General features: G+C 39.2%; 1 protein-coding gene across 1 annotated transcript in view; it reads left to right on the top strand.

Moving 5' to 3' along the window:
* Positions 1-17,992, top strand: part of LOC134627593 (receptor-type tyrosine-protein phosphatase gamma-like) — a 113,668-nt gene that overhangs the window by 67,980 nt on the left and 27,696 nt on the right. Inside the window, exons 4-8 of the mRNA XM_063473824.1 lie at positions 1,759-1,907; positions 9,385-9,480; positions 12,119-12,185; positions 14,508-14,665; positions 15,829-16,021. Of these exons, the coding sequence (XP_063329894.1) occupies positions 1,759-1,907; positions 9,385-9,480; positions 12,119-12,185; positions 14,508-14,665; positions 15,829-16,021 (663 nt within the window). The remainder of the gene's footprint in view (positions 1-1,758; positions 1,908-9,384; positions 9,481-12,118; positions 12,186-14,507; positions 14,666-15,828; positions 16,022-17,992) is intronic.

The following is a 17,992-nucleotide window of genomic DNA, read 5'->3' as shown; positions in this document are numbered from 1 at the left end:
TCTTGGAGTCGATTAGTGGAATGTCGAGGTCAGTGGAGGCGGCCGGTGCAAGCTTTCTGTGAGATGCGTCATTGTGATCATTGCTCATCTGCTCACCACCGAATTCTGCAGATTCATTTATGAATCATTCTATAGAGGCAGAGTTTTTTCTTATTAATCTGCACACACACAATGCTCAATGGAAAAACAAGTTTTTGTTTCTTAGCATGGAGTTGACATACTATTTAGATAATTAATCATAAGGTTGATTTTTTTTGCTTTAAGTAGCAGTGTTCTTGGAATGATTGTACAAGGTTGGCAGACTTTTCTTTTGTAAGTTTTTCTCATTCTTCTTGGCACAATTGTTAAAGCTCAACAATGCTGGAGGGGCAGCATCGATGCACTGCTGTTCTTTCTACAGATGCTTTGGCAGGTTAAGGTTTGAGATCTAGCTGGGTACAACTTTTTCTAGAGCTTTTTCAGGCTTCAGCCCAACATTCGCTTGGTCTGCGATCACGACTGCTTCTGGAAACGATTTTCACTTAAGATTGCTGCATATATCTTTACTTCCATCCTGATTAGTCTCCCGCTCCTTGCATGATCCTGTCACCACCGTGTTTGACTGTAGGGAATGTATTAATGAGGCGGTGCTCAGTGCCTGGCTTCTTCCGCACACGTTGGGAGTTCAGTCTACCTTTTAGTGAAGTATGGATTCCTTCTGGCCACTTTACCATTAATGCCTGATTAGCTGAGTGCTGCACTGATGGTTGTTGTTCATTAAGGTTCTCCAGTCTGCACAAAAGAACTCTGGCTCTCATTCAGTTACTGTTGTGTTCCTGTTAGCCTGCAAAACTCACACTGAGGATGACTGGTGGCTGCAAAACTTGAAGATGATTTGAGGATACAGAGCTCTGTGGCACTTTCACTGCTGCAGAAATATTATGTCTTTCTCTAGATCTGTACCTTTTCACAATCCTGTCAAACCCGCGGAGTTCTCTTACCCTCAATTATTTGTTTTCATTCTTATACATCCATTTCACTATGACACACTGTATAGAGCGGTGTCTACACTTGCTAATTATGTTAAGGAAATTGAAAATTTCATTCTTATATCTTATGTGTTTTTTGTGTAATAAATTTGAAATTGTGGAAAACGTGAAAGGGTCTGAACACTAATAAATGCATTACAGGTCTTACAAAAACAAATCATGACAATTTATGGGCTGACTGTTAGAAAATGTCTCCTGCATCAGTCACTCCCCAAAGAATTAAGATAATTTGAGATTTTTATATTTCTTATTGCCAGATAGTTTAGTTTTTAATGAATATATATTTTTTAGTTTAATTATTTCAGAATAAGTCTGCAGTCTACGCAGCTTAGTTAATCCGTTTAATAAATGCAAGTTGTAGAAAAGAATTGTTGAGTTTGGACTCGTCATCCGAGCATTAATCATTAAAGCAAATCACAGCTACTTAGCTACTCTTTGCAAGTTTGATTTGTCACATTGGTCTCCCCCACTGAGTTAGTTGTCATTGGGGGAAAAAATAAAATAAAAGACAAATCAGGATTCGGGTAATGAGAATGAAGCCGTGATCTTGAGTTAATAGGCACAGAAATTTTTTTTCTAACTTTAGACTGCCCATCTGAGCTTCTGTAGACCATGTTCTTTGATGAGTAATCTCCTTTGCCCTGCCTTAACACAAGTGTGCTTATTTTCTTCCCTTGTTTGATTCAATTCTCTCTTTTTTTTTTTCTACCTCTTTTCTTCTTTTCTCCAGTTGCTATACTCCTGAAGGATGAGTACTTTGTAGCAGGGGCTGGACTGCCAGGGCGCTTTAAGGCTGAGAAGATGGAGTTTCACTGGGGCCAGAGTAATGGATCAGCAGGCTCAGAACACAGCATAAATGGCAGAAGGTTCCCTGTAGAGGTAAAATGCCATGTTGCTACCATGCAATCTGATAAATGTGCGATATTGAGTGTTGAAGGTCAACAATGAGTGTTGGAGAGAGATTAGTGAATTGCCTTGGTAGATTGTAAGTTTATGCTTTAACTATTTTTATAGCATTTTTTTTTTTATCCATAAACACCAGCATGTAAGTCGCCCCCCCCCCATATTTATCCAAATTGTTTATGACAAGAATTTGGTAGTTCTTTAAAAAATTTTGCAGGTATTCATGTCATAAGCCTTTGTACTGAGCTAAGGGAACATATTGATGCACAAAAACATTAGTTTTCATGTCAAGACACGATACTAGTTTGAGGCAGATCTTTGGATCAAAGTAAATCCTCTTCATATTTTAAAGTAAATTCTGCATCCAAGGAAAATGAGAAACAGTGCATGGTCTTTAGTTTGCATTTATTTAAATAATCGTTTGCTAGCTGCCACATTGCTACAGATTGTTGTCTTCACACGTCTACTAGAAAATAGCCGTATGCCATAATTGGTGAGAAAGTACCCCCGATGATAGAAATCTGTGTCTTGCTTCATTTTGACAGCCTATGACATTTGCAATACAGAAGGGCTTTTTAATAAATTGGGATTATGGTGTTCAAAACACATGGGATTTTATGCGATAGGGAGCGTCTTACGATCGCATTACGGAACTGGCTTAACATGAGAAAACAGACTGGAAGTGGTTCAGTTCCTGTAACATGGCTGTAAAGACTGACGCCCCTCTGAATTATTTATTGTCTCCACGTATTAAAGCACAAATTTCACGTTTAATATCATGCATAGATTGAGGTATTAGTGACTTTGAATGCATCATTTATGTCAGCCATTCCTAGTTGCCGTCTAAAATTGGAATTGCAGTTGTGTAAGGCTCTTCTTACAGAGTGGGGTCATAGAATACGGTTTTTAGCCCCTCTTATGTCAAATTGTTGATAATTAGTTTAAATTTAGCAGCATGTGAAAACAGGAAGTGGCTGTTAGTGAGCCTTTCTGTCCTATCTCCAAACACACAGCTAGAAGCCTCCTGTGTTTGTTTCTTGGCCCTCCTCTTTGGAGCCATCTCTGCAGGCACAGCTTTTGATGCTGAATGGCTGGGTAATTAGATTTATTTTTGCCACATAATTTTGTGTTCAGTGTAGTGTTAAAGGGCACCGGATAATGTACAGCCATTATAAAGCTGTTGTGCATATGGCTCCTTTGATGGTGTGCTCCCTAATAAGACTGAAGAATTTACTTTAATAGCCAATTTGAACAGCTGTTGGAAAACAAAGCATTTCTTCCAGTAATACAATTTATAGATGAGAAATATAGATTTGTAGCTTAGCATACTTTTTTTTTTTTGTACACCAAGGTTTTGCATTGAATCCTCTGTCAAAGAACATGGATTCCAAAGCTAATATGTGTTTCCCTTTATAAATAAGCATAAAGCATACCAGCCATGGAACCAGTTAAATACACATTAATGATATAATAATTAAGTGGAAAAATTCCAAAGTCATAGAAATATATACATACATACATACAGAGGTTAAAAAAATATTGTTACAGCTGCACAAGATAAACTTCTGCTGTAATGCCAGCACACACATCCATCATCAAACACGCAGAAAATAAAGCTAAACATCTACAATTACTGAATAATTGTCTGCCGACAGTGAAATTGCAAAAATGTGGGTATGGTACTGGCACCCTAGACTGAATGCTCCTTAATGTGTAGCAGCATTCAAGAATGAAACTCTTGCCATTTGCAAAGGACATCTGCTATAGCCTTTATCTCACTAATAAATGAAGGAGTCTCTGTATGTGTGCATGCGGGTCCTTTGTATTTCTCAGCAAATCTTCTTACAGTCTATTTCACACTGCTGGGGATGAAAGGAAGTGGGGTGTTGAATGTAAAGTGGCTGTCAGTTGTTTTCTGTTACCATCTGCATGTGAAGTATTTCAGGAACTTCAGTTAATTGTAGCTTGTACTGATAGATTGCATTATTGAACACTGATAGAACCAACATTGTAGTGTCTACCAACAGGCATGTAAGACTATTTAGATTTAAAAACTGTAGCTACATCTAGGGTATGCTTATTAATTAACCTCTGCTGTTGGGTGGTGCCACATGTGACCGATGATGCACCACCCAACAGCAGAGGTTAATTAATAAAACTGTAGAAAAGTTGGGCACGGCAGTAGAAAGGAGGGCTCTCATATTTGATTGTGAATGTGATATATGTACACTGTTTGCAATTTTTTTTCTGAACTCAAATCTTTGTAGCTATCAGCTGTCCTACTTTCTGTTTTCTATTTTATCACTGCAGTGGTTTTATCAGAGCAAGTGTGCTGTCGGCTCATTCAAAAGAAGCTCTCTCTGGATGGGCACTGCAACTTAAATAATGGGTGACCCTCTTCTTGTGCCATGTCTTCTTTGAACAAGCATGTCAAGAACATGCAACCCAGATAGGACTGACTTGGCACAGTATAATGGGGAGTGTGTGTGTGTGTGTGTTGGGGGGTGTAGGCTCACCAAAAGCCACTCGTGACTACAAATAGTGACTGAGTTGTATCAGAATGTGCTGCTCCCGATGACATTTCCTATAGGAAGTACAAAAAGGAATATTCCAGACATCAGCAAATACATCCATCTGTATAGGAAAAGGAAATGTATGTACAAGGTGCACCACAAAAGCGGCACTGAGTTGGAGGTCTTTTTCTTTTTTTTTCCTCTCTTATCAAAACGTCAGCTGGCATACTGTACACCAGAAATGATAGATTACCTCAGATACCAGAAAGCAAACATGAAATAAAATGATATGTTTTGAAGGGAAATGAGGTTGTGTAGGATATAGCCCTTAGCCATTTGGCTGTTCTACCCAATGCCATCCCCCCCCCCCCCCTTTTTTTTTTTTTTTAAATATGACTTGGCAGAAATTGATGTATTTAAGATGATATTAAACCTGACACGATGTGTGCAGCCAATCCCTGCGTGTTACAGCCTATGTATAAATGTTTGTGCTTGATGTACCCAGTGATCGTTTATAGCAGAGGTTGGCTTTTGTTGTGTATATGTTTTTGTTCTTCAAGAGTTGAACAGCATGACCTTGGAGGTTGAGCTCCAGGGCTTATTTGTCTCTGCTAAACAGAGACTGTTTTCCAATCTGCTGCTGTCTAATTATCTCTCCACTTTAAATGCGTCACTTTGAGCTCTGACTCACATATAACACTGTGCATAAAGCTTTTGCTTTTTCAGTGTTAAAAAAGGGGGGGGGTGTGATTTACTATCCCACCTGCCCAGAAGCTCAAAAGTGTATACAAATGTAGTTCACATGTGTCCAGAGGGTCGAAACACAAAATTTAAATTCAACGAGCTGTATTATAGAGCAGGTCTGGCTTTGTACCATGGTTATTTTAAAAAAGTAAAGGGGGGAAAAAAAACAATGGGCTCCTCGGCCTGTGGCTCCTGAGCTTGACATTAATCTAACCGCGGTCTTTTTCGTGGGAGTGAAGTGGGGAAATCGATAGATGGACCACCTGTTCGCTCAAACAGCGGAGTGAAAAATGAAACTGGAATTTTTTTTTCTCCCTCAGGGTACCATAGGGAGATCTTTTCTAATAATATATGAGGGTGTCACCAAGGTTAGATTAATTATACATGGATTACAAATCACACCTTCGAAGGGTATGCGTTTGCACACAGTACTAGGGATGTATGAAAAGTGTTAAGGTGAGTGTACAGTAAGAAAGGGAGAAGTTGAGTAAAGATGAGTGTCAAATGAGCGAAGGGCCACTCCATTAGATATCCTCAACTCCCTAATAACCACTGGAATAGATTTAAGAATGGGGCCGGTCCATATATTGGCATATCAGCCATTTTTTTTTTTTTTTTTTTTTAAATGTACAGTCCTTAACAGATTTATTAGGCCACTACCCAATATAAAGTTTACGCCACAATTGCCCTAAATATAATAGTATTGGTAATTACCAAAATTACTTTTTATATTTCCATAATGGTTAATCTACTCAGTATGCATAAGCTCTTTAAACAAAATATTGTAAATCCTAAAATAAAAGTTGTTATCTGTGCATTTTCAATAAAGCAAGAGAAAAATTGTAAAGGACATTATTTATTTAGATTTTGATTAAGATGCCAATTTCCTGAAAAGAAAGATTTGTTTTTAGTGGTTGAATGTTATACTAAAAGGATCACAGTTAATTGCTTTACAGCAATATATGTATATTAATAAAAAAAAAAAAAAAAAAAAAAAGTAACTTACAGTGACTCTAAACGGATCCTACTCTGGTACTCTGTGCTGCAGACAGTGCTGAGATGATCAGAAATCATGCAGTCAGAGCGTGTTTTGCTTAACAATCTCTGATGCAACGTTTCCTTGAGCATATTTTGCTGAATTATCTTCTGGGCCAAGTAAAGCCCCTCAATAGGCCAGAAACAGTCGATAATATTGGCCAGCCGATGTATGCTGAGCCTGAAATCTCAGTGTACTGCACCACTGAGATAACTCAAATAAGCAAAAGATGTTTAAAAGAGGGGACACACACATGCACACAACCAATTACAAAAATTGCAAACAAATCCAGATAGTGTTACAAGTACAAAACTGGTGAAAAAAAAATATGGATGTGTGTATATTTATATGTGAATAAAGTTTAGAAATAGAGAGCTAGATAGCTAGCTATAGTATAGATTGTACTGTATGTACTTGGTAAGTCTTTTACACTGAAGTGGAGATATATTTGTTCCACTCTTACTCTAGCAAACAATTAGTTCAGCTGCTGTCATTTTAAATGTACATCAGTGATGCCTGTGCTTACTGACACATATATTGTCTTGTTTTGAATACCTCAAGAGACTAACTACACAACACGCGTTCTTACGAAACAAATTCTGACAGGGTAGTGCCGACTCGAATCATTTGCCCCATGGCTGCTGCATTTTGTGAGCATCTTGTTCAGTCTTCTGACTACTCGTATAATAGTAGATTTTTCTACAACGAAGACTACCTTTCAACACGCATAAACACCAAGCAACACCACAACAAATGTTACTTTAATGGATGGAGATAAAAAAGTTAGCTGCTTGCTTAGCATTGGATTCAGTATTGTCGCTAACAACAGCTTCTCCCCCTCCTGGCTGGTCCCTTCCCTTCTGCTTCACAGCCGAGATGGGTGAGTTAAAGGGGAAAAGCACACACAGTTATATGGCCATTATGAGTTGCATCATTTCATTTGGGTACCTCTACAGGTCCCTCATGTAGTTGTGTTTGTCAGTGTGAATACACTTACGCTCACTATTAGCACTGTGTTAAGCATGGAAATGCGCAATTTGAGACACAGCATTAGTTACATAGACTGGATGAGCTTAGCTTCTCTGGCTGAGAAGCTGCTGGTTGCCAAGGTGCTTAATTTTTATAGATGCTTATGAAAAGTTGCCCCCAGCTTATATGATTTATAACCTCAGTAAACATTTTTCTGTTGATTTTATAGTCTAAATCACTATTTTCAGGTCATATTGACTAAAATTCAATTTATTTTGTATGTCACGGTCATTATTAGAGTCAAACGGGGTGTGCTGGCTCGCTAACTATTTGTCAGTAACAAGTTATGTGAAACGGCGTCGTAGTTGACACTTCCATCTTTTAGATACAGTTCACAGATTTCCATCATGTGCTGTCTTTTACTTTCTCTATAAAGTTCTGTCAGTCATTTGTAATGTGAAATACTAAGTTTAATTTAGTTGTTCAGCAGCACCTACTGTGCAAATTAACACTTTATTGACACTTTATTCGTCTTGAAAATGAATGCTCTAGCACTTTGTAGGTGCCCAAGTAAAATGATAATGTAGATGATTATGTGCGATTGGAGTGCAAGAATGGAGAGATTTATCTGTTAATGACAAAATGCTGCGGTAGCACACTTGTTGTAAAGGAAAGAAGAAATGCATTTGTGATACTGTGATAACATCTAAGCTCCCTCCGCCAACAAACTTATTTCTTGTAGATTTTGTGTCTTGCCTCAATATTTTGCCGTCTTGGGAAATCACGCCAAACATGACTTTGTTTTTCACCTGTGTGCGCCTAAATGGAACTCGGGATTGCAGAACAGCTTTCAGCACTTGTGTTCACACTCACTTGGTGGCGAAAAAAATGGGTTGCTATAGATAGAGGCTCAGAGTATGTGGACAGCATATCTCTATGCATTACTCATAGCTTAAAGATTGGTCAGACCCCACGTCTGCTCCTTTTTAAATCAACGACTTTGAGCACTATCTGTAAGCGTGGATAAAGCTCACTCTAAAGAGCAGGGATTCTGACAAACCTAAAAACAAAATGTTGTAATTCTGCAATCAAATAATTAAAATTCCTTTACTGTTTTCACTGCTATGAAGAATCCAGTTTTCCAAAGTGTGCTGTTAACAAGAGCAGGTCACATGAGCCAATCTCTCTGAGTAAATGAAGCCTAAGGGGGTGAGCTTAATTGGGTAAAGTAGTTAATAACATCTGAAGGGTGATGAATGGCCGGTGCTCTTTCTTGCTGAGTTCTCAGACAACAAATTAGTTCCATTAAAGGCTGCAGTTAAAGGAACTCTGAAGGAAACTGATTAACTTAAATTATCTGAGTAATTTTGTACCTGGTTAAAGCTGATGGTTAGCATTAATGGATTTATACACTTATTTACTTTGACTTTTTGAATCTGTTGTCAGCACAGCCACGTGTGGTTTTTGGCTTCTCGTAATTTTCCTTTGAAAAGAAAAGAGGCATGCATACCCTTTAATTAAATCAACATCTAGGACCTTTTTCTTATTGCCAATTAACTCGGTTCAGTGACATGAAAGGGTTTTTCAATTTAAAGAGGCTTGAATGTGCGATGATAGACAGCTCCAATTGCTACTTTTTAGAATCATTTGCTGATTCTGGTCAGCATTACGGTTATATGTCTGCTTTGAAATATGAAAAGAAGAGGGTTTTTTTTTCTTTTTAATTGAAAACCCAAGGCATGGTACATGCTATATATGGTGTATTCTCTGTATGCTGGTTTTCCGTTATAACCCACACGCCCAAAGCTTTGTTTTGAAATCCGAAGCGGTGTTTGTGGGTGATTTAAGGTAATTTAAGCAGTGATCAGAAGAATGCCATTCTGTTAGATCTCAGCACAAGGGGGGATCACGTTCCTCCAGTTTTTCCTCTCTGCTCGTGACTTTCTGTTAGGACAGTCACCCTGAGGAATGGGATGCTGTATTTCTCTAACATCCTCCAGGAGTGGCAGCACACAAAAAGGAATGACACAGATTATGGGAGATTTATAGGAGTGATAAATACACCCTCTTTTATGCCCCTCAAAACAGCTTTTCATCAGCTCCTCAGCAGTGTGTCCAAGTGATTGATGACAGGACTGTTCGCTCTCCTTGTCCACTCCTTAAGCTGTTTATGCTCTGTTTCCCACCCCAGATGCAGATCTACCTTTACAATCCGGATGACTTTGACAGCCTCAGTGCTGCCATTAAGGAAAGACGCATCGTTGCTGCCATGGCCATCTTCTTCGAGGTAAAGTATCAGCAGAGTTGGAGTTTGAGACGGTGCACAAGAAAATCCAACAATGCACTGCAGCACTAGTCTTTTGGACTGGGCAACCATTTAGGTCCAGACTAAATACCCAATTGATGACCTACCATGAAATTTAATACACATTCAAGTTCCTCTCAGCTGAACTGTGATGGATGGCATCATTGGTGTTTTATGAGCAGATATCAGTAAAAGTTACTGACATTACTATCAGCCTTATGAGTGTGCATCCTTCATAGCACAGCTTAGTTTCCTCATCAGAGGTCTCAGAAGAGTAAAACCTCGTTGTAGTAGCTCTGGGTGTAGTTGCTGGAAATATTGATGGAAAATATCCTTTTTCACTGTTGTATGAAATGACTTATTGCCAGCTGTAAGAGATCATTTACAAAACCAAGGAGATAAGTGAATAAATGGAATAGATAAAAGGAAGCTGCCTGTAGGAGTCAAAGAGGATTAAAACGGGGCGTTGGAACTATGAATTTAAGATTGGGATTGTTTTTGGTCCAATTTTGAGAAAGGTAATCATATAAATTTTTATATAAAGTCCGTAAATGATAAATATTTATTAGGAATGATCTTTGGCACCTGCGTTGCGATAGGAAATTTCCTCTCCAGCTGGTTGCTGATTGTTTTTCTTGTTCTGTGGCACACAGCAGATTGTTTGCTGAGATACTACAAATTGTCCCCTGAAGATCTGAGCACGTAAGCTCTTAATGGGCAACAATGGTCCTAATTTCTATTAGGTGTACAAACACCTCCAAGATTTAAGCAGCAGCACTGAGAACTCCGGGGTTTCTGTCTCTGTTAGACTAATTTCTATTAGCAACAACTTTACAGTTGGTGGCAGCTGATGAATATCTGCTAACCTTCACCTTAATAGTTTATAGAAAAGGTTCTGTTCTTCGACTGAGGTAGGCTGGAATCGGGACACAGGTGTTTGCAATGTAGGTCTGCTCTTAGACAATGATGAACCGCGTGTGCACGAGGACCTAAATGGCTCCGCTGGGTCCTGACAGCCCTATTGCTTACTGCAATTAGCACCACCATACACAATTTGTTGGAAAAACAGTTTACAGTGTGAAGGTTTTTAAGCGGGCATGCACACACTGGCTCAGATTTACTATTTCTAATCAATGAAAAGTATTCTTCCTGTGCTCCCCAAAGGCCTATTAATGGCCTCTAAGGTGTGCATATTATCCACATTCAGCATTCAGCTCCAAACAATTACTCTCCTCTGACTGACCTGAATTAATGTCGAGCAAGGTATTATTGGTCCCCGCATCCCAACACTGTTTTTGTCCAGTCTTGTCTCTTAAGTGGGACGCTGGGAATATTTAAAAGCGTTGGACTGAGCAATATTGCTCATCTTTTGTCATTTCAAACAATGAACTGCCAGCCCAACAGATAAAGAAGGCATCATCACCAGTCCTCTGGAGACGGCACAGGAGGAGGACTGCTGTGGTCATTAAAACATTTTAAATCATCTGGAAAAAAAGAAAATCAGATGTGGATTTTTCAAAAATCGAAAAAAGTTTCAGAAAGTGTCTCCCTGAATGTTGCTCAGTGAACATCACGATGTTCATCTCTAGTTTTTTTTTCTCCTTTTCCCCCTTTTGTGTGTGATCTACATTCTAGGTCACAGGCCACACATGGATACTACCCGTAGATCTGCAAAGACCAGAAAATGTGCATTTGTTTGGAAAAATATTTGGCATTTGGGAAAATGGATGAGACAGCTCTCTCAGACAGAATTTATCAGTATACTCTGCAGCTCGACTGTAAAAGCACCGAGTCCTCGGCAAACCTGTGCCTCAGCAGACAGATATTGAGTTATTTTTGCCACCATTTCGTTCTATTGAGTTTCGTAGCATTAGGAAGCACACTCGTGAGCTCATTCTCCCTACCTTCATCTGTAAAATGTACACTATTAAAAATGATTTTCATGCATCTACATCATAATGAAAATCCTATCGGATGAGTAAAGACATTTTAATTTGATATGAAGTCACTCTATCAGTACTGTGTTGTGAATAGTTTTTAATTAGAAAAGTTCAATCCGAAGAACCTTAGTAACAGACGTATGAAACTTTGTTGAAAGCATGTTTTGTAGCTGAGATTTAATTTAGTTTGCTTTAAATCACGTTTGCAGCAGATGTGACTATCTTTTAAAGTAGTGCAGGTTTTACTGTACAGTGCATACAGTATCACAGCTAAAAAGGCGAACGCAGTCTTTGAAATGATCAGATATGTTTAGTGTCTTTTATAAAAATCAAAGCATCAAAAGCAAGTTAACATACTAAAGGCAGAGCAGGGATTGGAGACGTAGTTTATGGTTATGTTGGAGAGTGGGTACTGCACATAAGCATCGAGGTTATTTTTTTTAACACATTTTTAAAACTGTGTGATAATAGGTTCAGATTTTTGGCGGTTATTTTCCAGGTAAACCAGAACAATCAAACCCCGAAACAAAAACCATTACAAGAAGCAGAATGGAAAAAGATGGCTTCTGGTGCTGCAGTTTAGTCCGCTGATGTCGATTGTCTTTTGGTATTTTATTTGGATTATTATAGAAGTCTGTTAATCCCTTTTCTAATCCTTTGTCTCTGGATGTTTCCTGCAGCTGGGGCAAAAAGACAACCCAGCTGTGGACCCCATCATCCAGGGATTGAAGGGAGTAGTGCATCATGGTAAGTAACGGGCACGTAACCCCTGACACACTCTACTTTCCATAGAAGAATAGTTTTCATGCCGTTGAGTGCTCGTCATTCTTTGTTGAGCTGCGATGCTTTTATTTGTTTATTTCATATAGTTTTAACTTTAATGCCATAATCTCTCAATCTCGCAAAAAAACATTACATTTGGGGAAATAAAGTTCTAATGGGATCTTCGAAAAGCAATTGACCCTTACAAAATCCCTCTGATGTTTTCGTAATAGATGTTTTGATTTATCCGCAGAGGTAAAATCCTTTTGCCATTGCAGATATTGTGCCGTTCCTCCTCCTCCTCCTCCAGGAACAAAATTTCGACGCTCTTGCATTTAGCTGCTATTATTTTTAAAATTCCAAATGAGTCTAAACACAAGCTATGAGCAGAGTTTAACTTCAAAAGGAGATAAAATTTGTAAGATCCCGCCTCTGCCGTGCTACTGTGGCTCCACAGTAGGAGACCTCCAAGGAGCTTCACTCACAGAGAAAGAACTATTAATTACATCTCAGCCTTAATTAGACAACCCTTTGTTTTAGTCGGGCTCAAATGTAAATCTATGAGCTCTCATGGACTGCAGCTCCTGCATAGGCTTATATTCATATTTAAGCTATTAATGTCTTGTGTTTTGTGCTATGGCACAATTCTTCATGGCATATTGTTTTAAATTACTGCTGCTGGGCCGGCGTCACGGGATTCATGGCTTATGCAGTCTATAAGCATATGTTTTATCACGAGTGTGTAATCCTTTACTACAGATGAGGGCACAACAGCTCTGTTTACACGGACACGTTTGACTTGTTTTACAGCCTGCAGCTGACGGTCTTTTTGTGACCATAATCGTAAACAGACAAGGACATGTAAGAGTATGAGGATATATAGAAGCGCAGCATAATTGCTCTTCACTCACGCTGGATTTGAAAGACCAGCGCTGGGCTTCACTGAATCGATTCTAATTATAATTCAACAACCTCAACTTTCTAGAGATAGGCGTTTTGATGTTTTGCATTGTGGGCTAGCGAGGTTATGACATTTGGCATTCACGTTGGAGGGGAAAAAAATATTAGCGGTTTTCTTTTTGCTAAAGATAAATGTATAAGGGTAAAAATTTGACCAGAACAAACCACTGGAGACTACAGGAACACATGGAATTTGGCCTCAGAACCAGGAAAGGGGTCACTTTGTTTTGGCAAATTTTAAATAACTATATTCTGATTAGCCTTAAACCAGGATAACATGCGTGTGTGTGGTTATTTTCCAAAGATGTAGTTAAGCTCCCTTTTTCTTTTGTTATATAACCTCGATAAAGACAGATTATCAAACATATCGCATATACTTGATTATTTTGAGTCTCCATCAGTCTCCAAGTGCCTGGACTGCACAGATGCCCATGCTTGCACCACATTATTTCATTTCCTGACTGAAAGAGAGCCTGGTGTGGGTGTGGTGGTTTTTGGACTGTCTTCCTCCGTGCCTTCTCCCCTGTTAGGATGCTTGGTTTTTCAACTAGCTCGTTATCCCGCAGTCATCCATCCATCAACATCTCGGTGGCCCATGAGCGATAGGGCACGTACACTGTCTGAAGACGGAGAGAGGAAAGGCTGTGCGCGCTGAATTTCAGTCGGAGTAGAGATGAGGCATCAGGGGCGAGGCTTCCCGTACCTCACCAGCCTGAATATAAACCACACCCTAAACCCATGAGCTATGAGAGATTATATCTGAATTAAGTTTAGCTTTATGTTGATATTCGTCATCATAATTCAAGGAGAAAAAAAACAATCAACCCGACTTGCATAATCCACTTTGCATATTCGCAGGACATATAGGAATTTTCCTCTAAAAGATGCTTCTGCTTTTTTTTTTTTTTTTTTTTTTTTTTTTTTTTTTTTTTTTTTGAGTGTTTGTTTTTCTGCACGGCTTTACCTGATTCTGATCAGAGGACTGAAGAGATCCAGCAATCATTATGATCTGTCGTAATTCCCATGGCCCATGCCACAGTTGCTGCACAGAGCAGAGCACGCTACCACCCAGCCACAGATCAGCTGTCAGAGCTGGCCATTTTATCACACTCCTCTCCCTTTGCTCTTCTCTCAGTCCATCTGAGTACAGAGATCTGGCCAGAGTGATAACAAGTGGTGAGGCTTTTAACTACTGCCATTCCACTCGTGGAGGTTTCAGGAAAGCAGTAATTATGCCACACCGGGAATGAAATGAAACAACCTTGTTAATGTTGGTGTAACTGTAACTTGACGGACCGATATGCTTTACAGCGCTGTGTATTGACAGGTTTTGATCTCTTTACACAGAAAAGGAGACCTACCTCAGGTCGTTCGTCTTGAGGGATCTGCTGCCATCGTCGGTGGACAGTTATTACAGATACACCGGCTCTCTGACCACTCCGCCCTGCAGCAAGGTAGTGGAGTGGATCATCTTCTCCAGGCCTGTGTATCTGTCCCACTCACAGGTGCGTCAAGTTCACATACTCGCTCGCGCGCACGCACACACACACACACACTTGTCCATACAGCTCTATTCTCCACGCACAGTCAGATCCCATTTGCGCACAGTCAGTGGATCGCTTGCTGTCCCACGGTGTCAGTGCACAAGCAATTTTTCCCCTCATCTGCCTCCCCTCCTTCTTCCCTTTTCCTTCGTTCCTCTCCAACTCCTCTGCATATGAAACCATCACTGCCTATATAGTGGATGATTAAGCAGGAAGGGAGAGCCAATTACTGGCATTTGAATGATAGTAAGTGTGAGATAGCACCTATGCATATATTGTGCTGTTAGCGTGAGACATTGACTAAAGACTCCTAAATGGAATACTGCTCTGTGTGGAAGCTGGCTATCATATTATTAAAGTTGTTCAGGTTCATCAATTTAAATTCTCATTTACCTGAAGTAAAAGTTTGACACGTGTAATGAAAAAAATGCCTTTAAACTATTCATTTATGTGCTTTACAGCATCTTGCCTCCAACGGTTTTTGCTGTTTTGATTTGAGAGATAATATATGCCAAGCCATGCCCAGTGCTTTCTGCTGATCCCATACACAGTCCTTTGCTGCATCTTTTATACAAACAATTCTTAGGTTACCCAGCTGCATATCCTCTAGAGAATTCTGTGCTGTAGAAATTTGCAAGGCTCAGTGGAATTTCTATCATCTTGCAAGAGGACAAATCTTTTGTTCAGAAATGACTTCTCCTGCAAGAATATTGACCCACCTTTACAATGTTTGTGACGCTCACAGATAGTCTTTTATGAACCTGTAATTCATTTCTCCAAGCACGCATAGGACACATTGATTCCACAGTATCTGTAATGTGTAGTCATTACAGCACACTGCAGGAGATCATTCATGGCAATCAATGGCCACAAATTTGCCCCATTGAGAAGTTACAGCCCAGCGTGCAGCCCAGGGTGATGATTGAAGTCTGTGCCTACTGGTGCCTGTGGTGTGAATGTTACTTGCAAATGCTGTACTCCAGTTGTGAAGAGTCAGCTACTGGCATGCAGCTACAAATGCAGTTCTGCATGATATATTGAAAGCGTGTGGACAGACACGTATACATATGCACAATAGCACTTGAATTTGCCTCAATAGCTATTCTTTGTTTCTTTCTATCCAGCTGGAGGCTTTCTACTCCATCTTTACAACAGAGCAACAGGACCACGTCAAGTCTGTTGAGTACCTGAGGAACAACTTCAGGCCCCTGCAGGACCTGGGCAATCGCAAAGTTTTTAAGTCGGCTGTAGAAAATGCATGGCAGAGGGATTTGACCGAGATCCTGGGAAGCCCTCATAGCACCGAGGCTTCAAAAGGTAAGCTTTGTTTTCTCTATGATTTTTAGATTTTCTCAGCTGCAGCACTACTATAAAAGGATTTGCTTAATCCACGGAGCTCCCATAATTACAATTATTACTTACTTTTTCAGTGGTGAATAGCTGCTTGAATTCATAGCTAATATTGCAGCGTGGATTAATGTTATAAGTGCACACTGCGCTGAATAGTGTTGGCATTATGTTGCATGGACCAAGATCTGTGATAGAAACAGTCTTACAAGTCATACAAGTAATTATTTTTTACTTTTTCTACCATACAGAGCCTGGCCCTTTTTCTTTTTTGGTTTTTGATACGCAGGTATTTTTTAAAATACTCTAATGCACTGTGGAAAAAAACCTGAAAAGCAGGAAAATGCTTAGAAGGGGAAAACTAAGTATAAGCACTTAAGGACTTCTACCAGGGTTTGTAATATGATGATGGGTTGTTATGCTTGTTTTTTAATTTTTTTTTAAATTTGAGATGAGTGTTTGAAATTAACCCACAGAGATAGTTTAATCAGTCTTTACCTAAATATATACTGCCAAGATAAATGGGCATTACTCTAAACCCCATTAATGTTATACTTTATTGGCTCAGTAAATGTTAACATGCTAATGAAAAACCCTAAAGACACTTTTAATTTTCAGATTTTTAAGCACTGAGTCCGTTCATGCAATATGGGCCCTAATTTATATATGTGTGTGTGTGTGTGTGTGTGTGTGTGTGTGTGTATACACACACATTGGAAACCGAGTCACACAACCACCAAATTACTGAAATACCCGCCCAGCTACATAATGATTTCAACTTAAAGTCTAACAATCCTGTGTGCCTGGGTGTGTATGAAACTGTCTATACTGATCGATATTATTAAATGAAATGTGCAAAGAGGGCAGCAGACTCGGTGCATACACGTAAATAAAATGACTAATATGAATAAAGTGCTTTATTTAAATTAGTTTATGCATTGTTTGGATTTTGTTCCTAGATTCTGCCGGATAAAAGAGTTTGTTAGCTGGCAAGTGTTGATTTTTGCCAACTGAAATTATAGAGGCAGATTTTATTTGCTGTATCTAAATAGCTAATCAGGCTAACATTAGCATCATTAGAATTTAGAGAACATGAATCCTGGGAGATCAGGAACTAATCAGAGAAAAAATAAATATTTTTCAGCTGCTATTTTATTCACAAGGTGTTGCCATAGCGCGTAGCGCCGCATGTCTGATTTGGCATATGCCGGATGCGCTTCCTTACACAACCCCAAAAGGATTTGTCTCTTCTCTCGGGATCAAACTGGTGATCTTTTGTTTGTTAGTCAAATATCTAAACCGCTACACTATGAAGCCATAGGGAACCAATCATAGAGCTCGGCTCAAATCAGTCTGTCAATAAAGGGACAATTTTATTGTGTTTTTTTTTTTGTTTTTTTTCTCATATTTTGTTAGATAAAAGTCAAACAGAGGAGAAATCAGTAGTTTAATGTAATAATTCCAATTTCAGGAGCTTTTTGGGTAAAACTTGGCACATTTGATTCTCTCACTGATACAACTGATTCTTCAAAGCACATATTAATACCAGGCACGGACCTCATGCAGTGCTTGATCAGAGTATCTTTGTTTGTCTTTCTCTTTTATGTGTGCATCTTGCCGTGCTGGCTTTAACCGAACAGTACAGGAACTATGGAGACTAATGAGAAAGGCTGCTGCTCCTTAAAGTGGTGTTGTTGGTGTCTGGCAGGGAGAATTGATTGGGAATGCTTGTGATGAAGTTGGAGCACTCTAACGGGGCCGATCAGCAATCATCATTAATATGTGGTACAGCTAAAATAGACCCATACAAATTAAGTTGTGAAATTGCTTTTGTGGCATTATGTCAGTAGGCAGAATGAATGGGAACCAGTGTCTTTTAATTTTTGTTTACCCCTCCCTCGTCTTTTTATTTATTTATTTATTTTCTGTTTTGAAAAATCT

This window comes from Pelmatolapia mariae, linkage group LG5, assembly GCF_036321145.2.
Source record: "Pelmatolapia mariae isolate MD_Pm_ZW linkage group LG5, Pm_UMD_F_2, whole genome shotgun sequence".
NCBI lineage: Eukaryota > Metazoa > Chordata > Actinopteri > Cichliformes > Cichlidae > Pelmatolapia > Pelmatolapia mariae.
The sequence above is the reverse complement of the archived record's forward strand: the minus strand, read 5'-3'. Positions and strand labels throughout refer to the sequence as shown.